This window comes from Dermacentor albipictus, chromosome 9 (genome assembly GCF_038994185.2).
Source record: "Dermacentor albipictus isolate Rhodes 1998 colony chromosome 9, USDA_Dalb.pri_finalv2, whole genome shotgun sequence".
Taxonomy (NCBI): domain Eukaryota; kingdom Metazoa; phylum Arthropoda; class Arachnida; order Ixodida; family Ixodidae; genus Dermacentor; species Dermacentor albipictus.
The window spans coordinates 40,401,557-40,421,083 of record NC_091829.1 but is presented as its reverse complement, the minus strand read 5'-3'; the positions used below and the strand labels follow the sequence as shown (position 1 = coordinate 40,421,083).

General features: G+C 50.9%; 1 protein-coding gene across 1 annotated transcript; it reads right to left on the bottom strand.

Moving 5' to 3' along the window:
* Positions 1-1,178: 1,178 nt before the first annotated feature.
* On the bottom strand, positions 1,179-17,634 carry LOC139049647 (anoctamin-10-like). The gene is made up of 5 exons (XM_070525304.1): positions 17,333-17,634; positions 11,919-12,332; positions 7,029-7,271; positions 4,293-4,604; positions 1,179-1,949 (listed from the first exon to the last, which is right to left on the bottom strand). The coding sequence occupies exons 1-5, from the start codon at positions 17,567-17,569 to the stop codon at positions 1,335-1,337; spliced, it is 1,821 nt and encodes a 606-aa protein (XP_070381405.1). The 5' UTR covers positions 17,570-17,634; the 3' UTR covers positions 1,179-1,334.
* Between the last annotated feature and the right edge of the window lie 1,893 nt (positions 17,635-19,527).

Genomic DNA, 19,527 nt, shown 5'->3' with positions numbered 1-19,527 from the left:
AAGCTAGACCTTTCTAGTAATTGCCAAAATGAATATTTCGCACTCAGCACATAGTTATTGTAGTCTGCAATGCCCCAACGTTATCCGCTATCATCATTATCACATTACCGTACACTTAGAGCAGCACACGCCGTTAAAACGTCCTTCGGTCATCGTGGTAGGTATGTACGGAACGGTGATACCGTACCGTATACTGCACTTACCGTGCCGTAATACGGCGCTGTTAAAACTCTCTCATGACAGCGCGTCACCGTTGCTTTCATTCATTTACAGCGAGGCGCCAACAACGTAACAAACTTGGCAACGCGCTTTTGTATTCTAGACAGCATGAACGAAATGCTTGTGTACAGATGCGTTCCAGAACACGTGGTGTTTCGCGTGCCAAAGTGCAATAGCATTCACGGATACGATGCCCTTGAGTTCCCATTCCATTGCGACAAATGTAGGCGCAATCCCATTTCCATTACGTTTGTTAACACACAGTCGGTAACGATTCCAATCCTGCTAACTTACGTGCCTAAAAAAAAAAAAAGAAAGCCTCAATAATTCAATAATGTACCCGATTCTCGAATGGAACTCCGCAACAGTTGTACCCAAAGTATACACCTCTTTGTGTAGAGTATGTTGTATGGTCGACTTGTGAGTAGAGAAACAATTTATTCAGTGTCGATTATTTGTTTAGTTATGAACTCATGGGCTTATCTTATTTACAATAATTTTTATGTCACAATGAGAGCGCACGAAATATGACTTGGAGTATACAGCTGGGTACATTCTTAGGTTTCAGCTAAGAGGAGATCGAAGCATTTACAGACATTTGCAAGTCATCTCACAAAACCGTAGAGAGAGACAGAGATAATTTAATTGAAAGAAGGCAGCGAGGTCGGCCTGAGCTAAGATGCTCTAGCCTGCAGTTAATGATATGACTATGTCAACATGGCGAAAATAAACGAACATAAATTACCAACCAGACATAGTACACAAGTTATTACTGTGGCACTCATTAGGAAACAAACTCAACTCAGTGACAATACGACTCACGAGAACGTGCGATACACAAGGCTCAGCAAGAGAAATGAAGAAAAAAAGAAAGAATAACGCGGATATCCTTAGCAAATGGTTACGGATGTCCTAAGCGTCAACGATTGGAGATAACACTGAACGACGGTGCGGCCATAAACATATAGAATATTCCCTTTTATTCCGCGCGCAAAAGTAACACATATTAATGCTTTCTGCTAGCTGCATACTTGCAACGGAAACATAACACACAAAACACGAGTATCACGAAATTCAATTTCGCTCCGCTGGCTCGACTGACACCGCCCCCGGCTTCACGCGGCCAAAACCGGAGAGTAGTGCGGGCAGTGAACCTCCGAGCGCAGCGCGTACTGCAGCGTCAACTTGAGGAGCAACACCACGTGTTCGATGCCCACCAGAAAGAGCACAAACTCCATGTCCGTGAAGAGCCGGGAGAGGGCGCTCAGCGAGTCCGGGTTCTCGACGCAGATGAGCGCGATGTTGGACGGCACGGCCAGGAAGCCTATGGCGCGGAACGCGGGCTCCCAGATGCCGATGCCCTCGTGGCCGATCTTCAGGGGCCGCTGGAAGACCACGGTCAGCTTGTAGCCCACGATGAGCATCTCCATCAGGTTGCCGAAGAAGGCGATGAGCGGCGCCAGCGGCACGACGGGCCCGAAGAGGAAGACGAAGGCGAACTGCGAGAACATCTTGTAGTAGTCGACGTACGTGCTGGTGTACCTGACCATGTCCGCCTCGCTGAGGATGCTGTGGACGCCCGGCAGGTAGGTGGACTCGCGCCGCATCATGTGACGCACCAGGCTGCTGAAGTGACGCACCGCCCGCGGCATGACGGTCTCGACGAGGTTGTCCTTGGTGAAGGACAGCAGGAGCTGGATGTAGACCTGCTTGCGCAGCAGCTGGATGTCCTGGAAAGGAAGGCCTCGGTGTAGGCTCTTTTCGGCAGCACTTACGGGCTTCGCTAGAGCGAATAAGGCGGAGTACCGGAAGACGAAGGAGCACACAGAACGGAAAGGATCGTCATCATCATTAAAATGTAGTGTTACATTTGAACAGGGATAGCCTAGTTGAATAATCGTACGCCGGGCTCGTGTTACAAACATGCCCGGCCTGCGGTGCGCTATGCGGGACAAACTTAAAACTCGACAACTGTATCATATAGCTTTAGCCAACTGCGAGCGGAAGTGAGCAACACAGCTACGATCCTGTGAGCAACACAGGATCGTAGCTGTTCCTACGTGCACTAGGAAAAGTCCTGCACGCTTGTTGGCTTTAAGAAAACTCTGGTCACTGCAGCTATGCTAAAAGGCTGACCTAAAGTCCATTCGAAATGTCAGACCAGCCACTCTTCCGGAGTCTCAGAGGCCCTGCACTAATACAATGTGTATAATACCATGTCTTCCTGTGAAAAGGCACGGTTTTCCACAACAATTGGCCGCCAAACCGCTCTATGTTCCATTAGTTCAACCTCTTTCACCGGAACAAAAAAAAGCGTCTTCGAGGGTGATGTCCATAACAAACGTCAATCTGGACAAAAAGCGCAGTATTGGGGACATTCACGAAAAAGACGAGGCACAGACGTTCTTGCCATTGTGTTCTTAACGCTGGTTGACAAGGTGGATTTTGCAACTTGCCCAAATCTATGTGCTTGTCCAAGTCTCGTCCGTGTCTTTATCACTGCACTGTTTGTCAGGACGAATTAGCAATCCGTTCTAATCTACAAGTTAAGGAATTGGGCTAGCTGCTTATGCATGACTTGAACATTGCAGTACACAGACGGACTAGGTCCTCAACTCGGGCAGGGACAAGGGGTTTGCATCAGAACTTCGGAATGGGGCTATCAATTATCAAGACGATTACTGTTCATTCTTACAGAATGGTGTAGCGGCATATCTCTACGTCGATTCCGTGGCGTTGAAGGCCTGGGATAAATATCCGATTCCCCAAGTGGCTGTGTATTAAACATTCCTTTTCTCATTCGGGCAAGGAGGAATGGTTCACATGAGCTGCGGAGTGAGACTGTCAGTTCTATTCCCGTTCCTTTTCATGGGAATGAAGTCTTTAAGCGAAGCCTACACACTTTGGAAAGCATCTTGTATAATAGATATATGGAAGCTTACTATGCTTACCATTTAGTGAGGACTTGTCTCGGCTTGCAAGCGGAACGCTTGCAAGCCGAGACAAGTGTCGCTGTAGGGCAATGTGTCGCATGTAGTGTCGCTGTAGGGCATAATATGCCAGCTGGCAGTAGGAGCAGGCATATGCCCTACAGCGACACGACCAGCTATGATCGCGGAGCACACGACAACAGGTACTACAATACACTGCTTGAAATCATACACCACACGGACCTTACAGTACACATTTGATACGCAGCATGCATTATGTCTTGGGGGAAGTCCCGATCAGCCCTGCCCCCTCCGCCCCCCACACCCAAATAAAAGGTCAGTGGAAATTGAGCGCTAAATGCGAAACAAATGTGTTAGTATTAGGTCCCATCTCTTTAGTCCCGGATCCATGATTTAAATTCCATTAGCCACATTGCGAAGTGGTGGTCAGGAGCTCGCTCGACACAATCCTGCCTCTGCTAGGAGCGATGTGCAACTGGCGGTGGCCAGACAACCGCAATTCACATTATCTGTATCTTAGGCGCAACGTTAAAACACAGGAACAGAGAGGTGTGGATCAGAGAGCAAACGGTGATAGTCGATATTCTAGCTGACATTAGGAAAAAGAGGGAACTGGGCAGGCCGTATAAAGCGCAGGGCAAATAACCGGTGGATATTTAGATGTACACTGTGGGTGTAGGGGAAGGGAAGTGCTGTCGAGGACGACAGAAAATTAGGTGGGGTAATGAAATTAGTAAATTCGCAGGCGCAAGTTCGAACGAGTTAGCGCCAGATATGGGCAAGTGGAGGTTGCTGGAAGAGGCCTTCGTCTGCAGTGGACATAAAAATAAACTGCTGCTGCTGCTGATGCTATACATACATACATACATACATACATACATACATACATACATACATACATACATACATACATACATACATACATACATACATACATACATACATACATACATACATACATACATACATACATACATGCGTTTCTCCGCTCTGCCGTCTACTTTCTGCCTCTACCATGTCACTTACTTCCCACACTTCACATACATGCACTTTCTTGTTTTTTTCACTTTGACACGCCTAACGCTACCGCATTAAAAAGAGAAAGGAAGAAAAGAAGCATGCCTGCAGGTAGAAGGCGGTGTAGAAGAGGCTCCCGAAGCGGCCGAAGAAGTCGAACACGATGAGCTTGTAGGTGAGGTGCTGCAGGTACTCGGCCTGCGTCTGGTGGTTCTCCCACTCGGTCATCCGCTGGCTGATGGCCCGGTACACGTCCGAGAAGGCCATGCCCACCAGCGTGTTCATCACGCCCGGAACGACGCGCGCCACGACGTCGCACAGCGCCGAGCTCGGGAACGCGCCGGTCACGAACGCCTCGAACGTCAGGTACTGATACTGCTGCAGGACGCACAGCAACACGCAGAACAGCACCACCACCTGCGCTGGAGCCGGGGGGAAGTGACTGGCTGACGCGTTCGCTGGCCGCGTGTTGGGGAACGTGCGTTTTCTACATTATGAGCTGTTTCCACCTACTTTGGACGTATGTAACGGAAAATATGGGGCGATCCTGATGGCAGTGCCGTCTCAGCGTCTCAAAACGCAAGTATTCACGAGGGTGGAGCCAAGGAGGCTTAAAGAAATGCAGCAGATTCAACGTCGTCGTCATCATCATCATCATCATCATCATCATCATAATCATCATCATCAGCCCGGTTACGCCCACTGCAGGGCAAAGGCCTCTCCCATACTTCTCCGACAACCCCAGTCATGTACTAATTGTGGCCATGCCGTCCCTGCAAACTTCTTAATCTCATCCGCCCACCTAACTTTCTGCCGCCCCCTGCTACGCTTCCCTTCCCTTGGAATCCAGTCCGTAACCCTTAATGACCATCGGTTATCTTCCCTCCTCATTACATGTCCTGCCCATGCCCATTTCTTTTTCTTGATTTCAACTAAGATGTCATTAACTCGCGTTTGTTGCCTCACCCAATCTGCTCTTTTCCTATCCCGTAACGTTACACCTATCATCCTTCTTTCCATAGCTCGTTGCGTCGTCCTCAATTTGAGTAGAACCCTTTTCGTAAGCCTCCAGGTTTCTGCCCCGTAGGTTAGTACTGGTAAGACACAGCTATTATATACTTTTCTCTTGAGGGATAATGTATCCAACGTGCCCTGTTAAAATCCACATACAGCGAAGGCTTCCCCTTGGAGGCGCAGATGGGACCGTCCACGCAATCGCCAGACGGCGCAACGCATGCGCAACGTAAAGCCATCGCCTCCGGTTCCCTCCCTGCCGTCTCATCACGGCCCCTTCGCCCTCTCCCCCAGCGGCCAACGACCCGCATGCGCGGGTCAGTGTCCCATGGCTGGCCGCCGCTGCATGCGTCCGTGGCGTAATGGTTTCGATATCGGGCTTCGGTGCAAGAGATCCTGGGCTCAAATCCTGCCGTCGGATAACCTTGATATTGCTAGTCAGTTATTTATTGCGCAGAACTTTCGCGAAAATGACGAGTCTACGAAGGCCTATGAAGCCAGAAGAAGGAACAAGCTTAGGCCATCTCGTGGTTTAGGCAAATCCATGTGCCACTCATGCTGGCTGAAACCACCTCACTTGCAGCTCCCGTAGACACTAGCGCCAGAGTTCCATGTGGGAAACTCCATGGTGCGAGCCATCGCTTCTAGAAGGAGCCGTCGTCCCGCAGCGATGTGTGAGCTATTTGGCGAAAACGCAGTAGCAGAATCAGGTGGCAGACGCGGTCAGCAAAACATGTTCGCAAAGAAAGCCCTTAACCATGAGATGGCTAAAAGATTAACACTAGAGCTGACGCTGTGGATTCCTTTAAGTCTATAACTAAACTAAAAAAAGGACATCAGTATGAAAAGTCACGATATAAATTCCAAAGCAGAAATACGCTCGGTAAAAATAAATAAATAAATAAAGCTTAAATTTTTAGACGACCAGTCAGCAGTCTTTAAACTTCAGGGTGATTCAGTTTAGGAGACCCTTTTCATAATTAACAAGTGTGCTTTTCTGCAGTGCACGTATGCTCAAATGATGGCGGCACTGGTCATTGTTTAAATGAAGACGAAGTGCTCGCTCCCCGTTCCTTCGTTACCAGCGCCACGTCTACATTTTCCATATCTTAATACAAGAAAACTGTGCGTCCGCACACGCTGTTTGCAAAGAATGATTACGCCGCCACTAGTGGGCCTAATTGGGCCTAAGTGGGTCTGGCAGGAAAGCTAGCTCTACAACTGTGAAAAGTGTCAGCCAAAAACTCGATGCACGAGTGGCTTTCACATCCTAGACCGCCCTAGAAAAGTCCGGCCGGCAATTGACGAACCCGCGACCTCCGCACTCTGCAGCCGGACGCCACGTAAGTCGTCACCGCGAAGCAGCCGAATGTATCCTGCTAGTAACAGCGCAAAATGTAGACAAGAGACGAGATAAGGAGACACCACAAGCGCTGACTTTCAACCGGGGAGGTCCGGGAGATAATTGAGGCAGCCGAGATTACCAGACTTCGTGACCAATGCGTTAGCACGCCGTCCTTGTTACTGACAAAAAAAGAACTTGAGCTTTTGCACATGCAACCACTATCTTGAGTGCAAAAAAAGAAAGAAAGTGCATGTTTCGCATGATGTGCGATCACGTGACTGCGACACGTGTGGTCAATGGTTATGAGAAGCCGTGTTTCTTTCGGAATAAACGTTGTTGAAAGTCGGCGCTTGTGGTGTCTTCTTGTCTCGTCTCTTATTTACATTTTGCGCTGTTACTAGCAGGATGGAAAACCAACAAGCCCAAGCTGCTGTTCTAGCCGAACGTATGCAGGTATACGCGAAAGCGCCGCGAGCGCGCACCTGCGAGATGAGCATGCGGAACGCCCTCTGGGCGAGCATGTTTTCGCCGTAGGCGAAGAGCAGCCGGTTCTTGAGCGGCGCCACGTGCTCGTGCAGGCCCCAGAAGCAGGACAGGTGGTCGGCCCGCTTGCGCCACACCTCGAGGATGACCGTGTTCCACAGCAGGTTGAAGAAGACGCCCGAGATGCGCCACGTGAGAGAGTCCCTGTGCACCATCACCAGGACGCCGACCGTCATCGGCACCTGCGCAGAACGCGCCGCCGTTTACATACACCAGTAGGCGATGTCTAAAAACATGGCGGTCATGAGCCTACGAGATTTGTTTTTATTACTCGGAGGAAAACGTCACTGGAAGCGTGCCCTCCGAGAAGCGTGCCCTCCGAGCGTGCCCTCCGAGACCTTTCGGAGGCCATATTGAAAGCATAGAGTGTAATAATAAAAAGGTAGTGACTACAGTGACGGGGCCCGGCACTTTAACATCTGTACTACAGTGACGGGGTCCGGTACTTTAACATATGCACTACAGTGACGGGGCCCGGCGCTTTAACCTCAGCCCTGCAGTGACGGGGCCCGTCTCCTTAACCAGAGCATGTGTTCTAAAGTGCAGAATGGATCTCCGCAATCCGGACACCTGCCCCGCACGTACGCGGCGTTAGGTTGCCCCTGTGATCCACCACGGCCGCCGCGAACCGGTCGGACGAACCGTATTGGGCGACGTCGACGAACGCGACCGATCGTGGATCGTCGGCGACGGATCCGAGAAGTGCGGCCGCTCGGGCCCGGCGTGTGCCTACATTGCGCTGCGGGTGCACGTTGCGCGGGAACGGCGAGACCGTGACGGCCTCCCGCGACCACGCGTCGAGCACGCACCGCCTTTCCCTGACGGGTTAAAGTCCAGCGCCTCCAGGATCCGCCTCCCCGCAGGCGAGGAAGCGAGCCTGACAACCTGGACTAACTTCTGTGACCCAACGTCATCGAAGGTGTTGTGGACCCCCAGCTGCATGAGCTTCTCGGTGCTGCCGCCTATGGGGATGCCAAGCACTTCACGGACTGCGGTATTTTATTCCAGTACTGTCCACAACACCACGTGAATTTCACGATGTCAGCAACTTCCGTGCAGTAATGGAATACATTAATTGCACACATACGGATCGAACGACCGCAATGGGTACTTGTCCACGAATGTACAATCTATTGCGTATGCACTGTAACACCTATGATGATTATAATAAAGAAAGAAAGTTCACTCTAATGGAAGGGGAACGGTAAAAACACTATAAAAAAGGCACGGCACATGTTCCTGCTTGTGTAGCACCAGACAATGAATATTCTACTGAATTAAGAAAAAGAAGCAGCGGGTAATTGCTCGCTTAGAAGACCGATAAACATGCAGTTCGATGAAATTTGAGAAATAATGATATTGAAGCTTCCAAGACTTTAGAAGAAAAGAAAAAGAAAATTAAGACTGAATCATCGCGACGGAACATATAACAAATCGCTGTAGGCGTCGAAGACCCTAGCTATAACGAAATTATTTTTGAACAGCTCCGATAGTGTCCGTGCAACAATGGTTGCTTGCGTACTGTCAAATGTTCATATGCTGCGGCATAAAGCTCACGGCATGGTGCGAAAACGTGCTCGGAGCGAAAGCGATCGACATGCATGCAGACGCGAAGTCGGTCACCGCGAACCCGCACGTGCGATCGCTGCATTGCAGCTTCATTCTGTTATGCTATATTTAGTTACACAGACAGCCATCCCACTATAAGAACATATTTCACATAGTTTTCTCAGCGATTGCTTACGTTTCACGCAAACCGGTTCGGTGGAATCGATTGCGGCGACCGCTCGCAGTGTCCCAGCTTACTGTACGTAGTAGGCAAAGAGATAGCGTTTGTAAACCATTGTGTGCTTTCTGTTTGTCCAACATGATTATTTTAAAGGTAAAATACTGCCATTTCGAGAGTACTTGCAACATTGTTCAGGAGGGCTGCCGCCTAGTATGTTTATTTAGCCTTTATTTAACGCCGACGCATGTGAGGCGCTTCCGACAGATGGCGACTCCGTAAGTCGTCCTCGCCATAGAGTTTCCTACAAGAATTTTGTAACCCGCCGTGGTTGCTCAGTGGCTATGATGTTAGGCTGCTGAGCACGAGGTCGCGGGATCGAATCCCGGCCACGGCGGCCGCATTTCGATGGGGGCGAAATGAGAAAGCACCCGTGTACTTAGATTTAGGTGCACGTTAAAGAACCCCAGGTGGTCAAAATTTCCGGAGTCCCCCACTACGGCGTGCCTCATAATCAGAAAGTGGTTTTGACGCGTAAAACCCCATATATTAAAAATTCAAAAGAATTTTGTAGGAAACTCTATGGTCCTCGCCCCCAATACCGACATCTTTATAGTGACGGCCCCGTCGGTGTAGTGTTGCTGTTAAAGCGACGGGCCCCGTCACCGTAGTGTGGATGTTAAAGTACCGGGCCCCGTCACTGTAGTGCAGATGTTAATGTGCCGGGCCCCGTCGCTGTAGTCACTACCTAATAAAAATCACTAGAGGTAACGCCAGCGCTAGCGTCTACGCAACCTGCCAGTGTGGCGGTTCAGCCAACATGGGAGTGATAAACAGTACGTGGATTTGCCTCGAATTGGTGGTTATGGTTACAAACGGCATGGCGACTTCGAAATTCATCATGTTTCAACAAAATGACACCTCATAAATTTACAAATACAGCAGTTCGCAGTGATTATGCGCGTGCTAAACGACTTTTGTCACCCTCCCGTGTTTACCAGCGTACGATTGTGTGAAAATTCAAAAAGAATAAATAAAGCGTATGGTATAACCCCCAAGAGCGTCAAAACCAAGCACAATGATTGAAGTAGTTCACACACTACCATGCTTTAACAAGTCGCTTTCAGCACTGCGGAAGCTGCAGGGCTCCTCAACCAATAAGAAGGCCGAATTACCCTCAAGATGTGTTCCTCCGCGCCCCGTCGTCTGCTCACAGTAACAGTACTTCGGTTTATACGATGCACAAGCGCAATGGTTCTAGCGTGTTATATATCGTTGTAAAGTATCATATCTGCCAAGAAAAAAGATAAGCAATCGAATTCCGCCAATAATCGGACAGTTACGTCCACAACTATATTCTGCTGCGCAAGGTACGCCTCGCACCTTCGGCGTACTGAAAATTACTTGTGTAGGAAACTGTGGTTGAAAGGGTGTTCTGTATTCACAGCCATGGCCCCGAGTGGCACAGGCAAACACTCGCAGGGCTAACCGTGTACACATATACAAATATCCACGAAAGCTGACAGAACTCCGGCCGCCGCGCTAGCCTACCACACGCGTATATAGTCCGGAAGGTGCGCGTGTGGCCTTCACCTGTGGCAACTCGTCTTTTCGTCCACTTTCGTTTTGCTCGTTTCTTGCTCGATTGTGCGCGGTGAAGGAAGGTTAGGTAGCGATGAGTTTTCATTCACATAGAGTTGATAAAACTAACTAAAGAGCAAAAGCTTCCCATGGCGCCTAGACACTGAAATCGGCAACCGCAAGGGCGCGGCCATGTTGCCCCTCTGCGGACGACGAGATGCGATTCAGGCAAGACGCACAATCAAGGCGATTCCGAGCCTCCCTCAGTATGGTGGCGCCATCTATTTCAGGCGCCTGCAGAGGCATTCTTTCAAGGGTCGAAAATGTAACGTCGAAATTTTTCAAATAGCGACAGGATCTTTACAAAAGCAAATATTCGAATTGAACTTGACACACTGTTATACACACGTGCTACGTGTAAACAGTTGCTTTTGCATTGTATTTTTATTATGTTTAGCGTTACAAATGTGAGAAGTAGCAACATGGCGGAGTCCTTTCGGTTCCCACATTTTTCGCCCAGCTATTCGACTAAGTATAGCAACTTCGCGCTTTTTTTTCGTTGTTAACGCGTTCGGAGCAACGCAATAAGCTTTTCAAAACGGCGCTGATGCAGCTTTACCTCAGACTTCCTATGCAAATAAATAGGAAAGGCGAAAATTTCAATCGTCATTGGCTGCATCAATTCTTTGGTGAGATTTGTCGCATTTAGAAAAGTAATGTAAAGACTCAGTAAAGGTCTTTAAACTTTCGAAGTTACGTCTTTCGAGTCTTTTAAAATACGATTCAGTTCCATCTTCAGCGACAACGCAATAGTAACTAGGACCACACAGGCGCTCTCAGAATCTATGACATCAGTGAAAGATGGCGCGTGAACTTTAAGACGGCGTCAACATCGTCTTTCTTTCTGGCTTTCAATCATTCTCTCGCGGTAGGAGCGGCATTTCTTTTATATTGCGCCAAGATAACTCCCTAATAAAGCGTAAATGATTTTTCTAATTTAGCAGACGTGCTTGAATTCCGTGCTTCATTTCGCCCCCATCGACTACGCTGGCGCCGCGGCATGGAAACGGATCCGCCACAACATCCGGTAATCCGGCAAGCTCGGGTGGTTTGCCGGATTAGCGGGGGGGCGTAAACTTGAGCGTGCACATTGGTGGCGCCACCTGGTGGGCAAATCCCAATTACATTAACACAGAGCCAGTTACTATATTGTTCTTATCTGCTGGTGCAAATTTTTGACAGCGACATAATCGTGTTCACAACTACGCCGTTGCCGAAAATTTGCACCAGCAACGAAGCAGAATATAGTTGGTTACTGCAGTTTTAGCTCTGTCTTTGTCTGGTAGAGCGCTACACCACCAGGCGGCTGCACCACCCCGGCCGCTCACGTTTACGGCCCCGACCATCCGGCAATCCGCCCAAACTACCCCCGTTTGCCGGAATAGCGGACACGCTAAAGGTATCTAATAATAGAACGCCACGTCGAGCCACCGCGGCCCGGCGGACAGTTGCCAGCGCTCACCATGAGCGACCAGGTGTAGAAGCTGAGGAAGGCGTAGTAGAAGGCGATGCGGATGCCGAAGTACACCTTGATCATGTGCACCGGTATGGTCAAGTGCGAGAGCCACTGGCGCCGTATGGCACTCAGCAACTCGTAGTCGTGCGGTGGGAACAGCGCCGTCAGGATGCCTGCCCGCTGGCACACGGCGAACACGCTCTGGCCGGGGTGGACGAGCACGCAGCGCTGCTCGAGTCCCACCACCTCGGTGAGCTGCTCGGCGCGGATGCTGTCGATGACGTTCTGCACGATCTCCTGGCGCTCGGCGAGCGAGAAGAGCTCCTCCGGGCGGGCCTCCTCGCCGCGCCCGAAGTCGCGCCAGTGCGCCAGCACGAACGGCTTCTCGGAGCCCGTGCGGTGCATCTTGAAGACTCCCACCTGGGGCGCGCGTCGCAGTCGTGGAAACAACGTTAATTCGTCAGTCGGGAATTTTACGTCCCATGGGGGGAAACATGGAGAGAAACAGAGAACAAGAAACTATAGACCGTTTTATCGGCGAGGAGAAGCCTCAAACCAGAGCGCCGCGCTGCTTCTCCTGCTCGCACGGGTATGTGTGGAGCCCAGCGTCAGCTTGGAACGGTAGCGGGTTCATTGCGAATTAGCGGGATTCCAACGTGCTCCGTCTGTGATTGCTGCAGTGTCAGATGACTCAAGGTGTGCCTTGAGTCATCTTGCGTCTTGTGTGTGCCATCGCTTTGTGTCCGTGTCCTTTACGAGCAACACTGTACATACTTGTGGCATACCAACAGGCCCAGGTATGTCAGTGGTGAGCGAAAGTATGTTGAAACCTGAGTTTACTGCCGTGAACAGCCCTATGTCGTGTCAGTTAGTGAAGATAGCAGCAATTAGTAACGTCGCCAGAGTCAAGTCCTACCTGTTTCCAAGCGGTCAAGAACTGGACGACGCAGCGTCAAAGGCAGCCAGCGATGCTTGGGATTGGCCCTTGGAAAATGAACAGCCAGCAGAAGCAAAGTCAGCCAAGGAGGAGGTCAGGCGGCTGCAAGATTGTGTTGTCGCGCTGTCATCGACGACCGATGTTCTGGCACTGGCGAGGGAAAATACAGTCGCCTTTCTCACGGCCAAGCATGGTATATCTGAGAGGAATGACTGGAAGTATGAGGTGTCATTCCACAGACAGCTGCGTGCATCAAACGGTGACTCTGTCTGTGCCATGCTGTGCTTGCCAATGAGCTCCCAGAGGAGGAGCTACCAGGGAGGACCTGACTGGACGTGCATCGTGGTCGGCTTCAAATCCGGCTATGTCCGCACATACACTGAGGACGGGCGCCTTCTTCTGAACCATGGCTCCTTCACGAAGAGCCCGTGCTCTCACTGAAGTGCCAGACGTACGTGGCGCGTCGTTTCAGCGCGTTCGGAGAGCAGCAAGATGAAGTGCGGCTCACTTACCCCCATGCCATCGTGTGTCTCGAGGGCTTCGGCTTATTCCAGACACTTCGAGCTTGTCGGAATCAGCTGGCTAGAGGTGGCGCTGGCAACCAGGGTCCCACGGTGACTCCCCCGCCGTTGAGCTACAAAAAGTGGGGGCCCCAGGACATACATCATGTGGGAGACGGTGAGGCCGTAGGAACCGCGGCTCCGCGGCTGTTCGACCAGATGTGAAGCATTCAAGGTCAACGGGCTATCACTGTACTATATTCGGCTTCAAGATAACTTTTGTAACGAATGTAAAGGGCACTCTCAGCCGCGGCGGCCCCGTGGACTCCGCCGCTGCGGTTGCAGACGAGTGTCGGCTTTGGGTTGCCAGCATACACAGAAGTGGCTTAACGGCATCAGCTTCGTCGTGTGTATGCTCCGAAGATTTCGTTCTCCGTGAGCGCACGGCGACGAACTCGACACCCACGATCAAACTGGGAATATGAACGAAAGGTACCCATTTGAGTAGGCAGACTAGTGCCAATGGACGAAGTCAACTATTTCTTCGTGCACGTAGAATAAATATATTCTGTTCAAATTTGTTCAAAGATTATCACGCCTGACAAACAATGTCCTAGCGGAAGTTTACTGGGGGACGTATTATGGAAACAGTACGCGCCGTCAAAGATAACGAAGGTGTGTTCTTTTTAGCTCTGTAACCTACCAAACGCGTGCCTATGGTGTACCGGCCATACCTAGTTCACATAGGCTCTCCCGTGCTTCCGAATCTCTCCGGCAAGCGGTCTGGCCGAAGCCGCGGTGCCGCGTGCTTTAGTACTTCACAAAATAAAGTTGATGTTGCAGAAAGTCTAGTTGCTCATTTTTTCGGCTCTCTCGAGTCAGTGAAGTGGCATGGCACGGGCGCCACTCGAGACTAAAGAGTGCGCATATTCTCCAAGCGCGTTGCGTGCGTCAAGTTGGTCGTGGCATACTCTCGGGCCACTGTCATCAGGTCGTTTTGTCCGTGTTAACAGCCCTTCCGGTGGACTTATTTTGCATGTGACTATTTCGCACAGATTGATACCGAATGCCAGGTAAACAATTTCTAGAAAATCGTATCGAGAAAAAAATTTTAGGAGCACGAAAGCTAGCAAAACGTGCTTCCTCCGAGCTTCGCGGTTACCTGCATTGGGATGTGCGCTGGTGCGGCATACCGCATCACACTCGTAGACACCTGATTGTTGTCACTTGAGTGGTACCTCAATGTAGTTCGAGGCGAGACATGCAATAATAACACGTTGCGAGTGTGTTACGTATCGACAACGTTGAGGCTTGACTCGCCTCCTATTTCGATCGCAGGCAGAGCTGTGGCAGCGCGCCTATGCCCGTCGGCGTTCGATATCGCGGCTATATTGAAGCTCAAAGCTTAGTGACGACGCGATAAGAAGTTTCCCAACCCCAAAACTTGACAACTCCCAGGAAAGCGCGATAACGTGCTACTAGTCTTCCAGAGCACGTCTGCCGTGCACCCTCCAGCGCGATCCCACATACCAGCATGGCGCCGGACGGTAGACGGCGCTGTGATCGCAATATGGCGGCGCCCTCAATAATATGTTCTGTACTGTATAGAACGCGCAACTGGCGATGGGAACAAAGACAGCGGACTGAGCGAAGTGGAAGAAATTCGCGATTTACAGAAAAAAAGAAAAAAAAAAGACGCGTTCATATCTTGTTACTTTTTTGGGCGTTTCATTTAGGTCACAGAAAGCGTTCATGTCGACCTTGCATTTCCCTGTCAGTGTCTGTTCCGTGCTATATATTGTCACGTGGTAGTGACGGTGAAGAAAGAAGCAATAACACAGTAGCAATACTGTGAACGAGAAAACTAACTTTTATTGGGCGAACCTGTGCCCACAAAAACAGGCTACACTTATAGCACAACGATAGCGGCGAACACGGTCGGCGATCGTCGGAAAAACTGATCAGCGGGTCAAGCGCGTCGGCTTTTATAGATCAGTCGTCGAATGTTCCAGATTACCTGATGGGACCCGCGTGTCTTCCACAAAGTTCTACACCATTCATGTCACGCGATGAAATCTGATAACACAAGGTTCGGCGACAACAGACACGCGGATAGAAGCATCGATAACTTTCCAGAAACTTCGGATACATGCAAGCGCGTCCCGCGCTGCGCGATAAGATTTGTTCGGCGGTAAAACCTGGTCGCCCGATAAATATAAATACACGTGTCAATATTATGTAAGAAATATGGTAGGTGTAACTTCAAATAAGGAGACAAGAAGATGGCAGTGGCGTATCCAGGAATTCTTTGTGTGTGTGTGTGTGTGTGTGCGGGAGGGGGAAGGTGCTTTCGCATGTTGTTTTATGTCCAGGTATCTTTGATACTCAAACCTATCTCCGAGGGCTGGTAGGGAGGCACGTTCCCGGTGCCACCATCAACCCTGCTCTTGTAAATCGAATTACGTGATTTAGCGTCCGAAAAGCGACCCACGGGTTTCGACAGCCGCCGTAGTGGATGGCTCCGATACGTATTAACGCGATAGCGTTAAGGAGCTCGTGTCGCAGAAAAGCCGGTGTCGTCGGCGTCGGTGTCGGCGTCCGCGGCGTTGACCGTGAGCGATAAATCACGGCAGGCACTTCATAAATAAAAAGCAACTTCCAAGATGGGCTGGGTGGGAATCGAACCAGGGTCTCCGGAGTGTGAGGCGGAGACGCTACCACTCAGCCACGAGTTCGATGCTTCCAAGCGGTACAAACGCGCCTCTAGTGAATGCGCTGTTGCCTTCGAAACGAGCCGTGGAAAGTTATACTGCGGTGTATATCGGTAATTATGAACATGTAACTTACAGAAGTCGCAATTACACGAGTAGCGAAGTGCGTTTCCGCTGCATTTCTTCTGCACTTTCCGCACACGCAGAGCCATCTTGCGGCAAACACGGAATACCCCCTCCTCTCCATGTACGGTGCTGCCCCGACAGATGGCGCGCCACGCTCGCATTGGAGCTGTGCGAGGCGGGTTGCGGCACGGACTCTCTCTCCCCTGACAACGCTTCGCCTTGCTCCCTCCGCAGAATCAAGCGTCCTTCCTTTCTTTAGATCACTATCTGTCTATCTCTCTGCCCGTGCCGATCACGACGTTTGGCTGGGGTGCATCATTTCCCCCTCCGAGATACCGAGTTCTTTGGTTCGTTCCGCTTGCTCAGGCGCACGTTTCGTTGCTGCGCCGGACGCCGCGTTGCTCGACCATATGGCTCGACGCTCACCGCGTCCGATGCGGGGCGTCTCGTAAGTGATGGCTGCCCTGTGGCCCATTGTCTTACACCCCTTGGCGGGTCGACGGGAACGCTGTCGCGTTCCACTCTAACCCCCGTATTCAGAAATGCAACTTAAGTCGAAGCACATGCTTGACTTGATTTAGATGACGCCTGGCGTTAACGTGCCCATAGACGCTCACTGCGTTTCTTTCGGCGCGTTCCCCATAGGCGTCACTCGGATCAAGGCAAACATGGGCTTCAACTTAAGTTGCATTTCTGAATACGGGGGTTAAAGGCGAAGCTTAAGCGTCCTCCAATTTTTTTGACTACCTGGGGTTCACTAACGCCCGACTAAATTTAAATGCACAAACATTTCCGCATACCGCTCCCGTCTGGATGCCGCCACCGAGGTCTAGAGTCGAACCCTTGTCCGGAGGTCAAGACACTCAAGTCCAGAACGCGCGAAGTACGCCTGCTTCGGACTGTGCATGACAACATTAGCGATAACACGTGGCCCGAAACAGGCTCGACGTGACCATTCGCGGCTGCATTTACAGGATACTTTGTCTCATCTTGCTCAGCTGGTCGGCCAATGCTCTGGCAGTTGCTCTGGCCGTCAGGAGCGCCTTCTGGACGAGTGTCTCGACCTCCCTGCACTTGGGCGTTCTGCGCCTTTCACACCGAGCACGTAGGGCATCGCGCACAGATTTCGATCGGTCGCGCGCGCACCTTCTCGGCGATTGCCGGCGCGTCCTCGGGCTTGAGTCGCACGAGCAGGAGCCACTGGGAGTTGCGGCGCACGGAGACGGTCTCGACCAGCAGTCGCTCGCCGCGAAGCAGGTCGGCCAGCCAGTACGCCGTGTCCTCGGTGCCCCGCACGATCATGGCGAACTCGACGCGGGACCCCGACCCGTCGGCCCCCACGGCGGCCGCGCCGCCTGGACCGGCGGCAGGCCTGGCCGCCATGGGCGTTCTACGCGACGCCGCCTGCTGCCGCCATCTTTGTTCTCTTCTTTGCGCAGGTGTCAGTTCGTTGGTCGTTCCTCAGGGAAATGATGAAAGCGATGATGATGATGATGATAACACACAGTGGCACATACCAGCAACTGGGATGTGTGTAATAATAAAATGAAATAATACGGTGTAAAGCTAGAAATGAATCACCATCGTAATCGTCAACCTGTTTCTAAGTCCACTGCAGGGCGAAGGCCTCTCCAAGCGATCTCCAATTCGAATTACAGCTGTTTTGCGCTACCTGATTCCAACTTGCTCCTGCTGATTTTCTAATTTCATCACGCCGACCAGTCTTCCGTCCTTGACTGCGCGTCCCTTCCCTTGCACTATAATTGTCCACCAGTTATTTGTCTTATACATTGCATGGCCTGCTCAGCTCGATTTTTTTGCCCCTTCATGCCCACTAGAACCTACACTATCCTCGTTCTCTGTTCGCTCTCTGATGCTGTCTCTTAACATTACGCCGAGCATCTTTCGTTCCGCCGCTACTTGCGCAGTCCTTGTTTGTTCGTCTCCACGAGTGGTTCATACCGGTTCTCCAGCTTCTTTGTTAACTTCCAAGGAAGTATTATTAGTATTTTACTCTATGTGAATATTTACGTAAGAATGTGCTATACCTAAGAAATGTACTATGAATACAGAAGGAATTCAAAACTGAAAAAAAAAGAGATGAAGAAAAGAAAGAAACGAGGATGCCTTGGGGATGAATGAAGCAGAACTGGGAGTTTCCTTAAGGATTTCAGAGACAGAGAGAGAGAAAAACGAAAAAAAGCACCGATGATTACGATACTCTTAAATGCAAAATTTGAGCGCAGCTCAATATGTCCATTTCGCGATGTACTGGCTATATATATATATATATATATATATATATATATATATATATATATATATATATATATATATATATAGAAGCAGCGTGCAGGTTGAGTGAGTGAGTGAGTGAGTGAATAAACTTTATTGTAGGTCCGGCGAAGACGCGAACTCGTCGCGCACCCGGCTAGTCCCACGTCGGGACCGGCAGGTCTAGCCCACCGGCCCGGTCGCGGGCACGCCGGACAGCCAGGATTTGCTTTTCTAGAGCGGGGCTACGCAGAAGCGAGTCCCACTCCTCCTTGATGAACTTGGGGTATGTCGACCCGCACTCCCAGAGCATGTGGGGTAGAGTGGAGGTCTGGCCGCAGGACGGGCAGGCGTCGTCGCGATACACGTCGGGGTAAGCCTCGTGGAGAGCGGACAGACACGGATATGTGCTGGTCTGTAGGAGCCTAAGCGAAACATCTTGCGCCCTATTCAACTTGGGGTGAGGGGGTGGAAAGACCCTTCTGCACATGTAGAAATATTTAATAATCTCGTTGTGAGTAGCAGGAGCGTCCCTGTGACCGTAGATAGGAGGGGAGTCAGTGCTCCTTATAGAGGAAGCGCGGTCGGTGAAGTCACGCGCAGCCTCGTGGGCAGACTCATTGAGGTTCGGGGGAGCACCCTCGACCGATCCTACGTGTGCGGGAAACCAGTGAATTCAATGGTTTGCGAGAGCATGTGGACTCGAGCCGCTAAGAAGACGAAGAGCTTCCTTGGCGATGCAACCCTTTTGAAAAGCCCTAACTGCCGTTTTGGAGTCACTATGTATTTCGGACCCACGACCGTCTAGCAGGGCGAGGGCGATGGCGACTTGCTTGGCGACTCCGGGGTCTGAAGTGCGAATCGAGGCGCTATTGGAAATGTTTCCGCTCGAGTCGACCACAACGACGGCAAAGGTCTTCCCGTCACTGTACTCCGCAGCGTCGACGAAGCTTGCGCTAATGTCGTGTCGCTTGATCTGTTTGAGGATGGCGGCTGCTCTGGCCTTGCGTCGGCCCTCGTTGTGGACGGGATGGACGTTTCGGGGCATAGGGGCCACTACGAACTTG

Excerpts from the sequence above, each read along its gene's own strand:
- LOC139049647 (XM_070525304.1), bottom strand. The coding sequence starts at position 17,569 with ATGGCGGCCAGGCCTGCCGCCGGTCCAGGCGGCGCGGCCGCCGTGGGG. Across the intron at positions 7,272-11,918 it reads TCTACACCTGGTCGCTCATG|GTGCCGATGACGGTCGGCGT; the intron begins GTGAGCGCTGGC and ends CGTTCTGCGCAG. Across the intron at positions 1,950-4,292 it reads ACACCGCCTTCTACCTGCAG|GACATCCAGCTGCTGCGCAA; the intron begins GCATGCTTCTTT and ends CTTCCTTTCCAG.